Here is an 18,702-nt window from a genome sequence, read left to right as displayed (position 1 = left end):
TTTCCAGCTGCCCAGAAATTGTCACACACACACACACCTTATGTGACTGATGTAGTAAAGTACTTTTCAGTGGTATGTTCTGATATAATGATAATTGGTGAACAATGATTAACAAAGCAACAGCCTACAGTCCCAAGAGGAAGGGCAGTCAAGCGCAGTAAATTATTCACAGAAGCAATCAATTATCATTTATAGGCCTTGAAAGAATTGCTCTCGGGCCTCTGCAAGACTGCACAGCTCCCTTCTCTGGAGAGGACACCAGGAGCTGCCTGCTGCGTTATAAAGAATTGGGACATTGTCTTAGGAAAACTTTTTTTTTTTTCCTTTTTCCAAGGGAGGATTTCCTGTCAGGGAAACAATCAACAACCTCCCGAAGTGAACCTATAAATATAGCGTCAGCCGGCCACCTAGCAGGGGAGTACGTGCTGTGATCTGGGTTTATTTCACACGGGACGCAGCTCGAGTCCGGCCGCTGGAGGCGCCCGAGAGCCCCGGGGAGAAGGGCATCGCGCGCGGTGTCGAGCCGGGCCGGGTCAGCGAGCGCAGGGATGATCGGGAAGAGCAGGGCCAAGTACCCACGCCTGAGCCCCGGGGAGGACCGGGGTCCCATCCTGGAGCCGGAGGAGGAGGCGGCGACGGAGCACCCGGGGCAAAGGGGCCGCAGCGAGATGCACTTCGCCCCGCTGCCCGGCAGGTACGAGCCGCTGCTGGAAGGCGAGGAGGAGCGGGAGAGCAAAGGGGAGAAACGTCGCAGGAGGAAGAAGAAAGCCAAGAAGTACGCCAAGGTGAGGCGAGCGCTGTACAGCGGGGGCGGGGGGCCCGCTTCATCTCCGCGCGCAGCGCCCGGGAGGGAGGGAGCCCCGCAGGGGGAGATCTGCCCCGCATGCAACGCGCAGAGCCCGGGAGGGAGCCCCGCAGGGGGAGATCTGCCCCGCATGCAACGCGCAGAGCCCGGGAGGGAGCCTTACAGGGGGAGATCTGCCCCGCATGCAACGCGCAGAGCCCGGGAGGGAGCCTTACAGGGGGAGATCTGCCCCGCATGCAACGCGCAGAGCCCGGGAGGGAGCCTTACAGGGGGAGATCTGCCCCGCATGCAACGCGCAGAGTCTAGGGAGGGGGAGTGAGAGGACACTTGGCAGTACAGGGAGGAGAAGCCTTCCTAGCGCAGCTCCTGTCAAATTCCTGTGAATTGGGCTGTGGTCCCATCCTGGGGGGCTTGTGACGTTCGGGACGAGAGAGAGAACTTTACCTGTCCTGAGGGAGGGGGGAGTAGGAAAGGGTCCAGATTTGACAGGTTTTACCCCAAACTTCACCGTAAGATGAGAGAAGGGAGCTCCATTAATGGTGCGGGTGAGGACAGAATGCAGGAGGGAGCAAACCGGACAGGACCCAGTCTGGGTCCAAGAGCTTGGAGGCTCCTGGTTTGCGCTGGTTCCGGAAGGCTCTTCAGGGCTGCTTGTACATCTGCAAAAAGGACTTGAGAGGGCGGCTCACGAAGAGGCCGAAGTAAAAAGCCATGGGCTTAAAAAGACGGAAATTCAGCGCAGCAGTTTCTTAACGCACGCAGAAATATTAAATAAAAAATGTAGCTCCCGATGCACTAAGCCGCTCAGTCTTTTGCATAGGGAAAAGGCTCTTCGGGACGGGGGGGGGGGTGTACTGTCTCTGCTTCTCTGGCTGTGTGTTAGGCAGACAACCCCACTCTAAAACCCCTTCGGGCCGATGCAGTATAGACCCGCTAAAAACGAACGTCCAATCTGGGTGCACTTTTTTTTTTTTCCCCACCAAGCCCCAGCACTTTCATGGAACTCCCTTCTCTCATCTTACGGTGAAGTTTGGGGGTAAAACCTGTAAAATCTGTACCCCTTCCTACTCTCCCCCAGGAGACCTGGTTGTGTGTGGCTTAGGGAAACGCTCATTTTATGAGTGACCATTTTACCTCCCCCCCGTAGCTAATCTACCGGCACCATACGCCCACACAATAGACGCTCTCCAGGCTGTGCGCCCTGAGGTTTTTTGTTGTTTTTTTTTACATGGTGCTGCTTTCTGTGCGTCTTCTTACTTACGGGCGATACAGTAAAGTAGCGGGAGAGCGCCGCTCTCCAGGCACGCACACAGGCCACTCTCCTGTGCGCGCGATTCACTAAATTAATTTATTTAAATTAGGGCCCGCGGCAAAAAGACGCTAGGGACACCAGCGCGTCCCTAGCGCCTCTTTTTTGACAGGAGCGGCGGCTGTCAGCGGGTTTGACAGCAGACGCTCAATTTTGCTGGCATCGGTGCTCGAGCCCGCTGACAGCCACGGGTTCTTAAACCGGACGCCGGCAAAATTGAGCGTCCGGTTTTCAAGCTGCGGCCGATTTCCAAATTTTTTTTTAAATTTTTAACTTTTTTTAACTTTGGGGGCCTCTGACTTAATATCCCCATGATATTAAGTTGGAGGGTGCACAGAAAAGCAGTTTTTACTGCTTTTCTGTGCACTTCCCCGGCGCTGGCAGAAATCAGCGCCAACCTTTGTTCAGGCGCTAATTTCTGAAAGCAAAATGTGCGGCTTGGCTGCACATTTTGTTTTCTGAATCGCACAGGAATACCTAATGCATTTGCATGTTGCAGGGGCTATTACTTTCGGGGGGGGGGGGTTGGATGTGCGTTTTCGACGCGCTATTACCCCTTACTGAATAAGGGGTAAAGCTAGCGCGTCGACAACGCGTGTCCAAATGCGGGTTAACAGTGCACTCTGTACTGTATCGGCCCGTTAGTATGGTGATGATGCTAAGTAGGAGGAACCACAGAAAAGCAGTGCTTTTTTTTGTTTTTAAGTTAAGTCTGTGACACGCGGGAAGGGAAGACTTTACGCCTGCTGCGGGGCAGGTGTAAAATTGTACGGGTTAAAAAGTGCGCCTCTGGCGCATGGGGACTTTTTGCGTTGCGGGGTAATAGCTACATGGAGTTTTACACGCGATCGGCGCTGTTAGCTACGCGTGCGTTTTGCACGTGCATCGATCCCCTTATTGCATGGGGGGGTTATGGACGCGCATGCAAAACGTGCGTCCAAACGCTTGTTCGCCTGTGCGCTGGGCTGGGCGCACTTTATTGCATCGGCCCCTTTGCCTTTAGGTGATCAGGTCTGCCTAGCTTCCCCTATTAGGCCTTCCCAGCCGGAGGAGGAGTGCTACTTCTGCTGCTGCCCCACCCTGCCTAGTTGGGGACAAACAAGGCACTGGCAACCTTCTGCCTGTCAGAGCTGCACTGCCACCAACACCCTCCTCCTCCTCCTCCTCCGCCTTTCCCCCCCCCCCCCCCCCCCCCCCCGGCACCTTGTTTGGGTTTGGTTCTGGAGCTCAAAACCTGGGTCATTCAAGAATTTCCTTCCCTTGTTCTCCCCCCCCCCCCCCTCCGAGATGAGAGGGTACAAAGTAGACTGCAGACCCTCTGGGGAAATACCCACAGTACCTGCATGTAATCTGCTTTGAATATAAATAAATAAAATGGGGGGGGGGGGGTGTCTTCTCTTTTCACACCATGCTTGCAAAACTGGTGTTCAGCAGACCATGTGTGTGTGCGTAAAATGTGCACGCCGTGCAGAAGTAACCTTTTATGCAGGCACAATATAATTTCAAAATTACAATCTCTCAGGCCGATTCAGTAAAGTCCGCGGGAGAGCGGGCGAACGCCCGCTCTCCCGGCGCATGCAATTCAGTATTTAAATTAGGCCCAGCGGTAAAAACGGGGAAAAGGAGCGGTGGCTGTCAGCGGGTTTGACAGCCGACGCTCAATTTTGCCGGCGTCGGTTCTCAAGCCCGCTGATAGCCACGGGCTCGGAAACCAGACGCCGGCAAAATTGAGCATCCGGTTTTGGATCCGACAGCCGTGGGCCGAATTCAAATTATTTATTTATTTATTTTTTTTTACTCTTCGGGACCTCCAACTTAATATCGCCATGATATTAAGTCGGAGGGTGCACAGAAAAGCAGTTTTTTTACTGCCTTTCTGTGCACTTTCCCGGTGCTGGAAGAAATTAGCGCCGACCTTTGGGTCGGGTCTAATTTCTTAAAGTAAAATGTGCGGCTTGGCTGCACATTTTACTTTCTGAATTGCGCGCGAATACCTGATAGCGCCCTCAACATGCATTTGCATGTTGCGGGCGCTATTAGGTTCGGCGGGTTGGACGCGCGCTTTCCGCCCCTTACTGAATAAGGGGTACGGGAAAACACGCGTCCAAGGACAGGTTAACAGTGCGCTCCATCCTGTATCGGCCTGTGTGTTTGGGACCTTGAACTCATGGGTCAGAGATGGCATGAACTTATTTTTTCTCCAGCTCTGACCAGGAGTTAAATTTCCAGCGTACAAAATTGTGTTGAGCCTTCAGGGTTTCTGCACACGTCCCTAAATTTGCCGGTAACAGGCCATGCCTTCGCTGCCATGGCTGTTGCGCGCGGAGATTTTGTGCGTAAAAATCCTTGCTGCGTCGTGCGGCGACCTATGTGCACTACATAGTGCGTTCACGCTGGACTGGAAGATTTACCAGCAGGCTATGTCTTAATGGAAGAATCCCAGTCCGGCATCCTCTCTTATTGTTCTCTATGAGTAAGTCTTTGTTAAGTAACAAGAAAGGAGTTAATTAAAATAGCATAACACTTTGTCATGTCCAGGAGAAAAGCAGATGGCTAAAAGCTTGGACTATAAGAGTGAAAAATTTAGTTTTTCCTTTTTTTCTAAACTCTGCATCTTGGAGCCTTGGAGTGTTCATTATGGACGTGCTCCTTTAAAAAAAAAAAAAAAAAAATTTCTTGCGGAAGTCACTGTTCAGCGTTTTAAGTTATATTTATGCTTGAGATTAGCAGATTTCCTCGTAGATGTGCAGCGCTTCAGAGGCTTCATGGTCTACCCCATGTTTTTTGGCTCTGGCAGTTTCTTCCTGCGCAGCAGGAGTGGTTCTATAATGAGGCAGGGTGAGGCAGCTGCTTCAGGCGGCAAAAAAATTGTCCCTCTCAGAATGCCACTGTGGCGTCCGCCTCACCCTGCCGCGGCTGCCTCAGCTCAGGCCAGCAGCGGCCACCGGAGGCTAGGCTGCCGGCGTGGAGGAAGGACGCCTCCGGAGGCCAGGCCGGCCACGGCTGAAGGGAGGAGGGGCAGAGCGAGGGGGGTGGGGTGAAGGGGGCACCATCTCATCCCTCGCTTCAGGCGGCAGATTGCCTTGCGCCGCCCCTGCCTGCTTGTATGGGTTTTCAGATCTTCTGGATCCGCCCTCTACTGTGCTACAACGGCACAAACTTTCCTCTGCAACTCTATTGAGTTTCTCCCATGTTTAGTCATCTCCACCCTCCCCTCTGGCCCTGGCTGTTGTAGGAACCTGGCACATGTGCCCCCCCCCCCCCCCCCGAACCATTCACCAGAATGGCTGGGACTGCCTGCACTGGAGGAAGGAGGGGGGAGATGTGAACGCTGCCTGCTCATAATCCACAGACCAACAAACACACACAATAATCCTTAACAGTAAATAAAACGTACACAAACGTTCATAAAAAATAATGAATGAAAAATATGAGCAGTCACATGTATAATATTGAGTCTGTTTTGAAACTCGTGGAAAAGGAATGGCCTTTCTCAGTTTTCATGATCAGACTCCATGTGCATTTCAGCTGGTACTGCCTGCAGGGGAGGTACCTACCACACGCACTAATCAGGCAGGCAGGCAAAACAGTGCTTATGCAATGCTGGAATGTAAATAAAAGCAAGGGACTCTGAATCACAGCCAAATTGCATTTAATAAAACCTAAATTATACATCAGTAATAACGGATAACTCACATCATAATTGGCGTAAAGCGGAACATGTGGACAAGATGAGTCCAACTGTTCTGAGAATCATTATACATGGTTTTAAATAGAAGCATAAATTGTGTATGAAAACTTAAGAATATTTAAGATGCTGGATCAGAGCAAGGTCCATTGAGCCCAGCATCCTTTCTCCAGCAGTGGCCAATCCAGGTAACAAGTGCCGGGAAGATCCCGTAAAGCAGATCTGATTCCTGTTACTCACTGTCAGGGATAGCAATAGCTTTCTTCGGTCTTCCTGGCTAATATTCAGGCCGCCCACCTCTCCTGGGTGCGCTATCCTATATTTAAATGAGGGGTCGTGCTAAAAGGAGGCGCTAGGGACAGTTATACACCCCTAGTGCCTCCTTGGCCCAGCGGGATCAGAGGAAATCTTTAGGACATCTTGTAGGTATCTTTTTTTTAAAGGTAATTATTGGTAATTCACCCAACATTTTAGGGAAGTTCAATAGTCTTAGGTTTAAATGTCTTAGATAGTTTTCAACTGATTCTAATCTCCTTGAAGAGGTCATACAGTCCCGAATAGTTACAGCTGAGGAATCTTGGATACTTTTCACATCTATTTTTGAAAGATTGGCTAGCTTGTGCATGCTCACGCAATGCATGTTGATGTTCAGTAGCTACCGAATCCAATTTCTTTCCCACAACTTCTATCCAGCAAGACTGTTCTTTGAACATAGAGGACATACCTGCTATTAAATCCCATAGGAATTCTAGCGTGACAACCTTCGGTTTTCTAATCTCCATGGTCTTTATGATGTCTTCTCCAGGGTCTTGCACCTAATTCCTCTCCTCTAACCCCTAGGAAGGGTCAGCTCCACCGACTGCTCCTCAGGAGTGTCGGTTTGCTCGATCCGTGGTAAAACCAGTTCCATATCCTGGAAGACGCCGGCATTCCCAGCCAACTGAGACTGCCCAGTGATGTCGCCATCCCGCGCCCCAGCAGTGACGACGGTGCCCTGAGGAGAAGCCAAGGGAGGTTGTCTAGCATTCGGTGGGCTCAGCGAAATCTCCCCAGGCTATAGCGGGGCTCCTCTCCCTGTTGTGCCAATGGGGCTGGAAGCCTGAAAAACCTGTGAAGACGCAGCAAACTCAGATATTAAATGCTGGTCTGAGGGAATAATGAATTCAGCCGGGTAAATTATGATTTTCCCATTCCTTTTGTGCGGCATATTTATAATATTTAAGCTTTTTCAGGTAACAGAAGCAGGAGCAGCGTTGAGTCCGTCTGCTCAAGCAGCCATCTTGACTCCTCCCTGACACTCAATTTTTTGAGCTTCATTTTTCCGAACCCGCTGACAGCCATCGGTTAGGAAAATGGACGCCATTAGAATTGAGAGTCCGTTCTCCTAACCGGACCGGCTGGCACTTTTTTTTTTTTTTTAATTTACATTTTTGGTTCCTCCGACTTAATATCGCTAGGATTTTTCGGGCCGTACATTTTACTTTCATTATCCCAGGTGACTAACACATTTGCACGTGATGAGCGCTATTAGTTTCCAGGGGGTTTGGCTGCGCATTTTCGATGCGCTACACACCTTACGGTATAAGAGGTAATAGATGCGCGTCGAAAACATGTGGCCAGACGCGTGTTGAACAGTGCGCACAGCCGAGCGCAGTTTACACAATCAGCCCGAATGTGTTATGAACGTGTCCAAACCTCTCTTAAACCCCGCTACGTTATTCACCTTAATCTGGCAACAGATTCCACAGCTTGATGGTGCTCTGAGTGAAAAAGCACTTCCTACGGTTTATTTTGAATCTGTTGGTTGTTAGTTCCATTTTTAGAATTATTTGAAAGGGTAAATAACTATATCTGCTCATGATTTTGTAAACTTCTGTCATGTCCCCTTTGTCATCTCTTTTCCAAGCTGAAGAGCCCTAGCCTGCGTAGCCTCTCACATGCACCTTTGTCATTCTTAAGCAGTTGCATTGGCCCCCATTTCAACAGAGAGCTTTAGTTAAGATTTTAACAAGTATTCATAGGATATTATATTCAGGGCACCCCTCCTGTTGAAAAAGGTATTGATTCTCTAGGTCCCTACATGTTCACTTTTACCTGCAGATCAACATCTACTTCTTGTTCCCTCTTTGCATGATTATACATCGCAAGAAATGCACTCGTGAATCTTGGCTTATATGGCGCCAGCCTTTAAACTATTTACAGTTTAGAAAAAAGATGAAAGCTTTTCTTTTTCAGCAGGCACATGATTTTTTTTTTTTAAGTTATTTATTACATAGTTTATTTGTTTATGGTTTTTATGGCTGAGTGTGTGTGTGTGTGTTTTACTCATGTTTGTGTTTCTAGTTCTTGTGATCCGCACCAAGCAATTATTTGCTATTGGAAGTTACAGAATACCAGAATCTGTAAATAAATAATCCGCCATCGGAAAACATTCTGCTGAGTGCCCAGGAATGGCTCTGAAGGGGGTGGGCCAGAGATGATTGTGGAAGGGACGGGCTGAGCTGCTCCCTTCATGCACTTCCTCGGTGGGAAGGGGAAACGTGAAGATATACCTCAGGGGGTAGTTGCGCTCAGTTTTCTTTTTCTTTTTTTTAATTTATATTGGGGGGGGGGGGGGGGATTATTGTGATTTTAGTCATTATTCTCTTGAGAACACTAAGACCGCAGAGTCCAGATTGGCCTGGTACAGGAGTCACACCAGCGCCTGTGAATGTGACAACATCGGTGAACCTGGAGTCGGGTACTTTTTTCTAAAATAAAGGAAGAAAGCCCAGGTTGCCCCCCCCCCCCCCCCCCCCCCCCCGCCGTCTCCGACACAGTTCGTTTCCCTGCTGTCCGGGGCCAGCGCGGCAGCAGACGATGACGCGGTCCTCTTGCCTCGTCTTCAGGGCTGTAGAGGCTGTTAGGGCGACTCATGTATGAAACCCAGGCTTGTGAATTAGCTTGAACAGACTTTTTAAACCCAGCTTAGCTTTCTTACGGGAAAACTCCCGTTCAGAGTGTGCGCAGAGGCCCCTGCCCGCCTTTCTGGTTGTGAAAGCTGTGACCTCCTCCCCCTATCGCTGGGGGGGATGGAACTAAGCAGAAATGAAGCCTAAGAGGGGAGATGACAGCTGAAATGCGCGGCACATACCTCACTGCAAGACCGTTTCATTTAATTCATGAATTCATTGAAACATTTCTAGGTTGCCAGTCACCATTTCTTGGTTCTGGCATTTGGAATTGCTGAGTAATTTCTACTCGCCGCCTCCTTCTCCTCCCTTCCCCCCCCTTCATCGTAATCCGCTGTGAAGTGGCCGACCGGTCACGAAAGGTGGAATAGAAATTGAACATTAAATTAGATTAGATTCGTGGCCTTTCATTCAGGCCAATTCAGTACGGTGCGCTCGGCCGAGCGCACTGTCTGGCACCCATTTGGCCGTGTGTTTTTGATGCGTGTCTATTACCCCTTATACTGTAAGAGGTAATAGCACCTTGAAAAAGTGCGGCCAAACTCGCAAAAACTAATAGCGCTCATCACATACAAATGCATGTTGATGAGCTTATTAGTTAGTCCCCCGGGATACTGAAAGTAAAATGTGTGGCCAAGCCGCACACTCTACTCTCAGAAATTAACGCCTGCCCTAGACAGCACCGGGAAAGTGTACAGAAAAGCAGAAAAAAATTGCTTTTCTGTACACACTCTGAATTAATATTGCAGCGATATTAAGTCAGAGGCCCCCAAAATAACGAGCAGGCGTAACTTCTGGAATAAAGGTAGGGGGGGTTTAGATAGGGCTCGGGGGGTGGGTTAGGGAGGGGAAGGTGGGGGGAGGCGGAGGGAACGGAGGCAGGCTGTGCGGCTCGGCGCGCTCAGGCTGCCTATTTTGGGCAGCCTTGCGCGCGCCGACCCCGGATTTTAATGGATACGCGCGGCTATGTGCGTATCATTTAAAATCCCGCGTACTCTTGTTTGCACCTGGTGAGCAAACAAAAGTATGCGTGTGAGTATCTTTGTAAAATCTACCCCAAAATCTGTCCACGGGTTCGAAAACGGACGCTCAGTTTTGCCGGCACCCGTCTTCCAAACCCGTGGCTGTCGGTGGGTTCGAGAATTAAGTGTCGGTTGTCGGACCCGCTGACAGCCAGCGCTTCCGCTAGTAAGGAGGAGCTAGGGACGCGCTAGTGTCCCTAGCGCCTCCTTATTAGCGCGGGCCCTCATTTGAATACAGAATCGTGCGCCCAGGCCAGTGGCCTGGGCGCGCGTCGGGAGAGCGGGCGCTGGCCTTGGAACGCCGGCTCTCCCGCAGGTTTTATTGCATCGGCCTGAGTGTAAGAGACTTGCCCCCATCCCCCCTCACAGGCGCAGCATTGTCATCTGGCTCCCTGCCAGAAAGAACAAGCTCATCCAGTCCTAGCTTTACCCACAGTTGTAGCTGCGTGTGTGTTTGTTTTTTGTTTTGGCTTTTTTTTAGGGAAATCGATGGGGAAAATCAGAACCTACAGTTCCCTGTGTGCTCTGGGAGTAGAGCCAGGACTGGATTAGCCTGTTCTGTTTTGGCATGGAGCCAGATGACAGCCGTGGGGGTGAGGGGGCCAGTGACTAAAATGGCTTGGTCTATCCTACACCCCCCCCCCCCCCCCCCTGAAGGCAGGCCTATGCAGCTTTATAGATCCTCGCTCTGCCTCACAGTGGGCCAGCAGGGGACTGCCATGGTCCCTGTCCCTCCCAGGACCTGCGTGTTATCGCCTCCATGGCACGCCATGGTCCATCCTAATAGGATGTGAGGGTACACAGCATCCGATTACAAACTCCTCTCCTTAGAGAGCTTACATTTTAAGGCTGAGCACAGAGAGGCCGATGCACTGTATAACCCGCAGTTGGATGCGGGTTGTACAGGCGCTAATTAATCCCCTTATGCAATAAGGAGATTAGTGCTTCTACAACGCACGTCCAACGTGGAGTGAATCTAATAGTACTAATCACATGCAAATGCATGTGAATGAAGCTATTAGGCATTCACTCCTGATGCAAAAAAAAAAATGTGACTAGGACGCACATTTTAGTGATCAGAAATTAATGCCTGCCTGGAGCATGCGTTAATTGCTGAGTGCTCCTTAAACCAGTACAGAAAAGCAGAAAAAAACTGCTTTTCTATACTTCCTCCTACTTAATAACGTTGCAAACTAATTTAACAAAAAAAAAAAAAAAAAAAATGGCAGGAGTCGGGTGCAAGAAACGGACGCTCAATTGAGAAGCATCCATTTCCTGAACCCCTGGCTGTGCGGTGTTTAGGGAAACCTGGGATGTGTTAAAGCGGACGCTGACTGTGCAGCGCCCGCTTTCTCTACCAAAATATTGCATCGGCCCCAGAGTGTTTAAGTGACTTGCTCATTCACAAGTGGTGGGAAGGGGAAACAAACTATAGTTGAGTACAATTTTGTTTGATTATTTTAATTTTATTTTTGAGGGTGCCAAACGTCTATGGCAGAGGCTAGAATGGGTTCTCAGCCCCAGGTGCTGTGGCCTCCAAATAGGTTTGCTTTCCAGTGAAACTAAACATGCAAAGGAACCTGATTCTAAGAGCAAATCTCAGACCTGCTGCTTGCCGCTATGTTTGAAAATCGGACCAGATTCGGAAGCTTTGTGAAAAGGGGAGCTGTGACCACCCGAGATCCATCAACCACTGGACGAGAACAAATGGGAGATCACAAGCCCTGATCACACCCAGAACTGAGGCACTTACCAGAGCTGCTCTAAAGTTACCTCGTTACAGAAGGGAGATTCTTTGGCCAATCCTGCTTTTGAACTTACATCCCAGAGCAGTGTGGTGTCTGAAGTCCCTGATTCTGCCCACCGAAATCAACGCTGCAGGTCCCCAGTGCATCAGTATAGGGTTGAAATCAATCCTGGACCAGCCAAAAAAATGTCCCTTCTGGACCAGAGTAACTTGGCAGTTCTGAGACAAGGATTGCTGGATTGCAGTTTGAGGTCAGATTAACAATAAGAGGTGCGTTTTCCCTCATCTTTTGTGATCTGTTTAAAGTGATCTCGCATTGCACTCCTTCATACCCAGTCGTCCTGAACCTGCTCCGTGGGGATCTTTCGGCCAGCCCGGTTGTCTGGATATCAACGGCAAATATAAATGAGAGATTTTGCATACAAGGGATGCAATTCATGTAAACCTATATTCAGTGGATATCCTAAAAACCAGATGTCTGCAGATCCTCAAGGACTGGATTGAGGAATACTGCTTTAAACCCTGCCCGAAGATAAATAAATTAAGGGCAAAGTCTGGGATTATGGGATTGTGATATATATTTTTTTAATCTTAATCCATTTGTCTTAAATGTGTTGCCCCCCCCACCCCCCATCCTCATCTCTGAGACATCTCTGTACCATGCTTTTGGTTGGCATGTGCCACCATGCTAGTGGCAGCAGTCTTCCTTTCCAGCCCAGGACTGAGCGCATCCTCTCCACTGGGTGTCTAACCCCTGCTGGGCTGCTCAAACAAGGGACTTGTCAGTCGTGGTGGTAATACATAGGAAATCACTGTGTGGGGTTCCACCATGCCTTGCTCCTAAGGTTGCCCCTTTACCCGGGTCAGCTCAAAGAAACTCATTCAGGTCTAGTTTGGTCCCATTGTATGCACATATTTCTTGTTTCTCTTTCCCTATCAAAAGCAGGACCACATCCTAAGGCAAGCAATGGGGAAGAAAGCCTCTTCTGTTGACCTGGTTGCCTATGTGAGTTGATGATTAAGACTGCCCAGTTGATGGGTATCTGTGCCACTCAAATTACATTATATTAGCCGCTCATTGGAACCGTTTGTGGACAAGTTGACAGAGATGCCAACTGAGCCAGTTCAAGGAGGGAAAATGTAAGCCTGTCTTGGATTTCTGACGACCCCATTCGGAAGCATTGTGGGTACGTGCGATGTTGATTTCAAATGGTAGAAGCAGGGACTGCAGATACCACAATACACTGCGATGTAAGTTCAAAAACCAGGTGTGGCTAACAGTATCTGTCCTTGAACTGGATCACGTGGCAGCTGTGAGATTCCCAGAGAGAGTTTGGACAAACAATCATTCTACTCTGCATCCTTTCTAAGCCTCCATGGTCCTCCCTGTAGAGCAGGCTTGTGGCTCGTTTGCTAGAGAAGCTTGCATTGTGAACCTTTCATGTGTACGTTACAGATGACCTTGATTTGTGGTGCTCTCCATCTGGCATCTTTCAATAGCACTAAAAAGTCACCGTGGAAGAGAAGAAAAGGTTGAGGAGGGATAAACAGTAGATGCAGAAGGGTATTGTATTGTATTCACACGACTCATTCCGTTTCTGTTCAGAATATGCAGCTATTTTAAAGTACTGATCACACAGAGTTAGGGGTCATCTCATTTAGCACCAGTGGTGGAGTTGGGGGAAATTAGACCTCTGTGACTGTGGCATGAAATTCAGATGTGGAATGACCAGGCCTTCTTGAATCTAATTTTCCAAGACTCGCCCCCAAGCTTGGCCCTCTTTGAAAGCTCTAATTAGTTTGTCATCTTTTTGTTTCTTCCTTAACACAGAACGTGGGAAAGGCTCTGAGGAACGGGTGCCGTTACCTGCTGCTTGGACTTCAGACCTTAACCGATGCCTACGTGGCCCCCTTCGGCGTGGCAGCAGCGGTGGTGCATTTGACCCGTTAGTGCCTGGACACCCGGCTCCCTTCACTTTTTGAGAAAACTGCAGGTTGAGCGCAGCTGGTGACTGGGGAGGTGGGGGCTGTGGTCCCGGGATGCTTCCAAGGGACTGGCTGAGCCCCCAAAAAAATCCACACATCAGAATCGTCTTCGCAGGGCTTACCTGAAACGGCAGATGCCTGTCGGCGTTTTCTCATGAAAGGAAATGGTCCTGGAGGATGACGTAAGGAGCCGTCTGTACCTGCGCCCCACTACCAGTGGCTGGAATACTCTGATTTTTGCTTCTTTTGACATTAGAATCACAAAGTGGATATCTCGCTGATTTTGTGAGCAGGGATGAAAACAAAGATTACAAATCCTCTCTGTTGTATTGCTTACGTACTGAAAGTACAGATGTTCTGGCCATTTTTCACCCTGGTGCCTAATTAATTATGACCTCAGATTCAATAGAGTAGGACTTAGAATTATGGACGAAAAGTATTGGGAATGAACCAGTAGTAAAAAATATCCCAGTGCTCTTCACCTTAAACAGGATATTATAGATGCTGCACAGCTAACAAATATCAGAGATGACCATCATACTAGGCTTCCTCGTAAGGGCTTTCGCCTATTCAACTCGGCCTTATAAATAATCATAGGTCATATTGATGAAACTAATTTTTTAAATATTTTTTCTTATGCAATTAAAACTCGCAAAATCATAGGCTGTGTTCAGCCCGAAATCATATTATGCTTTGTGCAAATCCATCATTAGAAATTTCAACTTATCTTGAACACTTCGATATGTGAATGGAAATTATCAGTCTTAAGCCATAACGATAATCGCAGTGCTGATGACCCATGATTATTTATAAGGCCGAGTTGAATAGGCGAAAGCCCTTACGAGGAAGCCTAGTATGATGGTCATCTCTGATATTTGTTAGCTGTGCAGCGTCTATAATATCCTGTTTAAGGTGAAGAGCACTGGCCTAATTAATTATGACATCGCTAACTACAGTCGCGTATATCAAACCATCTTGCACAGATAAGTAGAGGCTGTGCTTGGCTAATGCATCATGTGAAGGTCGGGGGACTTCAGTCATCTCACAGTGTCTCTTTTACTCCACAGAGTACTGTGTTTGCGACAGCCTCATGGCACCAGCGATGCCAGACATGGTTGTCTTAACAATGACACGGTCGTTTTACCATAACAGATCTGTTTCCCCCCTCCCTCTTTAGCGGCTTCTAAGCATGGTGATTGAGGCACAACAGTCGTGGCAGTCGTCATGGTGGTTATAAGCGATCTCAGGGTGGCATTGCAGTAGGGGGAGCTGGGTTTCTCGTGCCCCGGCAGAACCGCAGTGCCATAGATGGACCTGTGCCGTCACTGCGGGGATTTCATGCCTGCAGTGATTTTAAAGCAAGGAAAGCTCCAGCTGTGGTAGTACAACCCTGAAACTATTTTAAAATGCAGGCTTTTATCCTTTTCAATGGAACAGGCTTCTGCGAGGGTAAAATGCCTGTGTGTATATTACAGCTTGTGTTTGTGTATGCATTCCCTCCTTATAACTTTCAAAGGGCTGCATCTAGTGCTACCAAGCTTTGTGTAGAGGTAAACTCCTGGGGGAACATCAGCCTTTAACTCTTCAGGCTGGTGAGTCATTGGGGGGGGGGGGGGCAGAGGAGGTGAGCAAGCTTGGCCCCTTTCATAAAGAAATGCAGGGGCCCGGGGGTTGAATTGAGGTTATCTAGAATATCATGCCCTCCGTATGGGGGTGGGGGGTGTGCGAGGGAGGAAAGGGTATTTAAATTGAGGTTGTTTCCAAAATCCCAGCCTCCTATCCAGTAATATACTCACAAAATCCTGTCTTCGAAAGAAGAAGCTGAGACTTGAATTGCCCCCTGCTTAGGCGACGTCTCCGAAGGATAAAGCTTGACTCTGGAAAGGTCCGAGGACGGACGACGTTTCTAAGTGGGAAAGCATTGTCTGCGCTCAGGGACGCAGGTTAAGGGAGGGCGGTAAAGCATGTGGACGAGGGGAGGAAGGAAGCGTAGGAACAGGGCAGGTGCAAAAGGTAGGACATGTCCTGCGGAAGGAGAGGAAATATAGGCAAGGACTGGAAGGAAATGAATGGTAAAGTAGAGATGGTGTTTGTCAGGGAGACACAGGGGGCAATTTCATGTTAAGAGTATTGTATTGCAGCTACCTCAACTGTAGGTGCTGTTCACCAAGATTAGAGGTAAAGTTTTTTTTTAAATTCCACAACCTCTGAAGGGTCTGGATTTCTCGGGACCGACCGCCAGATGGTTTCCAAACTGTGCCTACAGCTTCGGGAAGCAGCTTGTGCCAACTTAATACCGCCATGCGCTTTTGTATGCAATTAACTTTCTGGAATGTTCCTTTAAGTGCCTTTCATGTTATTGTCTTAAAAACAGCAATTAAAAAGCTAAAGTCCGTTCACAAATGGCGAGGAAGGCAATGAAAGTAAACAGACAGAGATTGTACACAAAGCTCCCCTGAGTGGGTAAGATAATTGGCTATTTTTACCTGGTTAGCTTTAGGAAGTTTACAAATGATGACATTACATTCAGCAGCTAGACTTAGGGCAGCTGCTTGTTCAGCGGGAGCTGCCCGCCTAAACTTAGCTGGTCGGTTCTGCAAATCAGCACCAACCAGCCCTGTCATAAGCCCAGCCTGCTGTCTCTCTTTTGATCATTTAGCCATTTTGTAATCTTACAAAGGTAAATCTAGCCACGGGGGGAGGAGAATTTTTAAAAGCAAAGTTTTAACTGGTTACCTTCCAAAGTTAGCCAATTAAACCCTTTTGCTATTTGACCTGAGTCTTTTAAACACGATTACAAGATTACACAAGGTTAAAAAAAAAATGGGTATCACAATTTTGTAAGAGAACCCACTCAAAATGGGCTGAAGGCACAACTTTAATCACATGCCCTTTTGTTTGCTTTATTTTTCACTGCAAAAATCTACTGTGCCAAAATGACCCCAAATCACATAGCTAATTCTTACGAATACTGCAGTGAAAACCTCTCACCCTTACAGTTCACTTAGTCTTATCTCTGGGGCAAACAAGGTTGAGCCTGAATCTCATACACAAGGAACACTGCTCTTCACCATCTCTGAATCCTTAAAACATGTGCTTTATTTAAAAGGGCCTCGAAACCCTTAAAGCAGCCAATGGCCATTGTTTTGTCCTGGGCCTGCCTCACTGATAACCGGTGCAGGAACATTTCCTCAGGCACATTTCCTCCAAACAATCCTCAGTTTTCCAGACGACCCATTTGTCTCACACCAGCAGCTTTGTTAAATGCCTGCCTAGCAGCGAGCTTTGACTTAGCCAGTCAGGGTGTGTGCAGTCTTAGCCTAACTAGGCCTACAGCAGCAGGGATGATCCACATGGCAAAGAAGAAACTTGGGAGCCAGTCGTCCTTGCAGGATACCATCCGGTGAAAACAAGCACAGACACAAGAAGCAGGGAGCTTGGAGCCTCAATAAAAGGGAAGCACCGTTAAATGTTATATCGGATGAAATCCTGGAAGGGGGAAGGTGCTGAGGTTCTCTGCCCAGTGAGTTCAGCCTAGAATGACCTCAGAGTTTCACCAGTGAGAGACAAACAGTATTGCTTATTGTACATTTGCCAGCCGCTGCCTTAAAGGAATAGATGTATCTAGGGGTAAACTTTCAAGAGGGGGCCTAACTGCTAAGCAGTGCAAGTTCACGTCTAGCAAGCCAATATTCAGAGCCAAGGTACCCCCTCTACTCTGAAATTGAAAAATGGGATGTTCAGCAGCTAATGATTCACACATTTGTGCAATGTAAAATGAAGAGGCGAGAGGGATATTCTGTCGACCTGCCTACCTTTTAGATAATGTAAGGTCCGCTCAGAAATCTAATACCGGCCTTGGAAATGCCTCCCCTCTCCCAAAATGCCTCTTGTCCGCTTGTTATGAAAATTCGCACATTCTTTCCAGCGGCTGAAGCTCCTCTTACCCAGCACTCGCATTTACCCAGGGGCAAAAAGGCACCCGAGTCTTTGAAAACTTCCCCCACGCTATAAGGTTCCAACCCTTTTTTATATTTAGTGCTAAATGCAGGATAAAAAGCTCCCTACCCGAAGGCTTTACAAGGACATATTACAGCATAAAACTCTCGTGCATTACAAATCCTCCTTGTGGAGTCAGAGTCTCTATTTTTACCACACGTTGTGAAGACGAATTGTCATGAAAAAGTCACATTGTGCATGGAGTGTTTTTCTTCTGAATGGTGTTTACAGTCCTAGAGATTAATTTTATTGTAACAGTGTTATCTTTCAACACTACAAGTATATATTTCTAGATAAAATGTAAATAAAGTCATACGTTTATCAACTGATTTTGGGGAAATGTCTCTTTAAGAGCCCAGCTTCACTTATCCCTGTACTTCCCAACCCTCTCCTGCAGCCACACCTGTCCAGTCATGTTTTACGATTGCCACAAGGAATATGCATGAGATCAATTTGCATGCCCTGGATCTCCAGTGTATGCAAATCTATCTCATGCACATTCATTCTGGATCTCCTGCAACCCAGTCGTTAGCTGTGCCTCTCAGGAAAAGTGTGGGACACCTTGACACCTACGCTGGGACCAGAGGAAAAGTCAGATAAATATTATTTATTTATTTTATTTATTTGCTTTTATATACCGACATTCGTAGGGGTACATCACATCGGTTCACACATTAATATTTTAAAATTAAACCTTGTAACATTTATGCTTTATGCATAGAAACATTGTAACATAGATTAAATTATAAATTGTAACATATATACATATATACATTCCCAAGGTAGGTGGGGGACGGAATGTTTGGCGTAGAATGAAAAGTTTTAGGATAGGGGGGGGCATTAGCAGAAAGACAGAAGGGCCAAGTTGGGAGGGCCAAAGATATTAGGGTGAAGGAGGGAGGGAGGAGCAGGGTGGGGGGGAAAGGGGAGGATGGGCTGGGTATCAGATGGGCAGGAGTGGAATATGCGGGGGCAGGGGAGGGACAATGGGAGGAGTGAGTACAGGGGGCATGTACCAGGGCGGGCAAGTGCCGGGGGAGGGAGAGGGAGTTAGGTGGGGAGTTGGTAGGCTTTCTGGAAGAGCCAAGTTTTCAAATGCTTTTTGAATGTTTGGGGGGAGGGTTCCAATCTGAGGTGGAAAGGAAGCTGGTTCGAGAGGGAAGGACCAGCTACAGAGAAGGAGCGTTGTCTGGTG

General features: G+C 48.2%; 1 protein-coding gene across 1 annotated transcript; it reads left to right on the top strand.

Moving 5' to 3' along the window:
* Nucleotides 1-228: 228 nt before the first annotated feature.
* C3H1orf115 (chromosome 3 C1orf115 homolog) lies at nt 229-17,836 on the top strand. The gene is made up of 2 exons (XM_029593160.1): nt 229-785; nt 13,354-17,836. Exons 1-2 carry the CDS (start codon nt 549-551, stop codon nt 13,471-13,473), a joined length of 357 nt encoding a protein of 118 aa, XP_029449020.1. The 5' UTR covers nt 229-548; the 3' UTR covers nt 13,474-17,836.
* Nucleotides 17,837-18,702: the final 866 nt, after the last annotated feature.

Source organism: Rhinatrema bivittatum, chromosome 3 (genome assembly GCF_901001135.1).
Source record: "Rhinatrema bivittatum chromosome 3, aRhiBiv1.1, whole genome shotgun sequence".
Lineage (NCBI taxonomy): Eukaryota > Metazoa > Chordata > Amphibia > Gymnophiona > Rhinatrematidae > Rhinatrema > Rhinatrema bivittatum.
The sequence above is the reverse complement of the archived record's forward strand: the minus strand, read 5'-3'. Positions and strand labels throughout refer to the sequence as shown.

What these genes read in the sequence shown, in the direction of transcription:
- C3H1orf115 (XM_029593160.1), top strand. Translation starts at nt 549, where the DNA reads ATGATCGGGAAGAGCAGGGCCAAGTACCCACGCCTGAGCCCCGGGGAG. An exon ending in AAGCCAAGAAGTACGCCAAG is followed by an intron (nt 786 to 13,353) that starts GTGAGGCGAGCG and finishes TCCTTAACACAG; the next exon opens with AACGTGGGAAAGGCTCTGAG.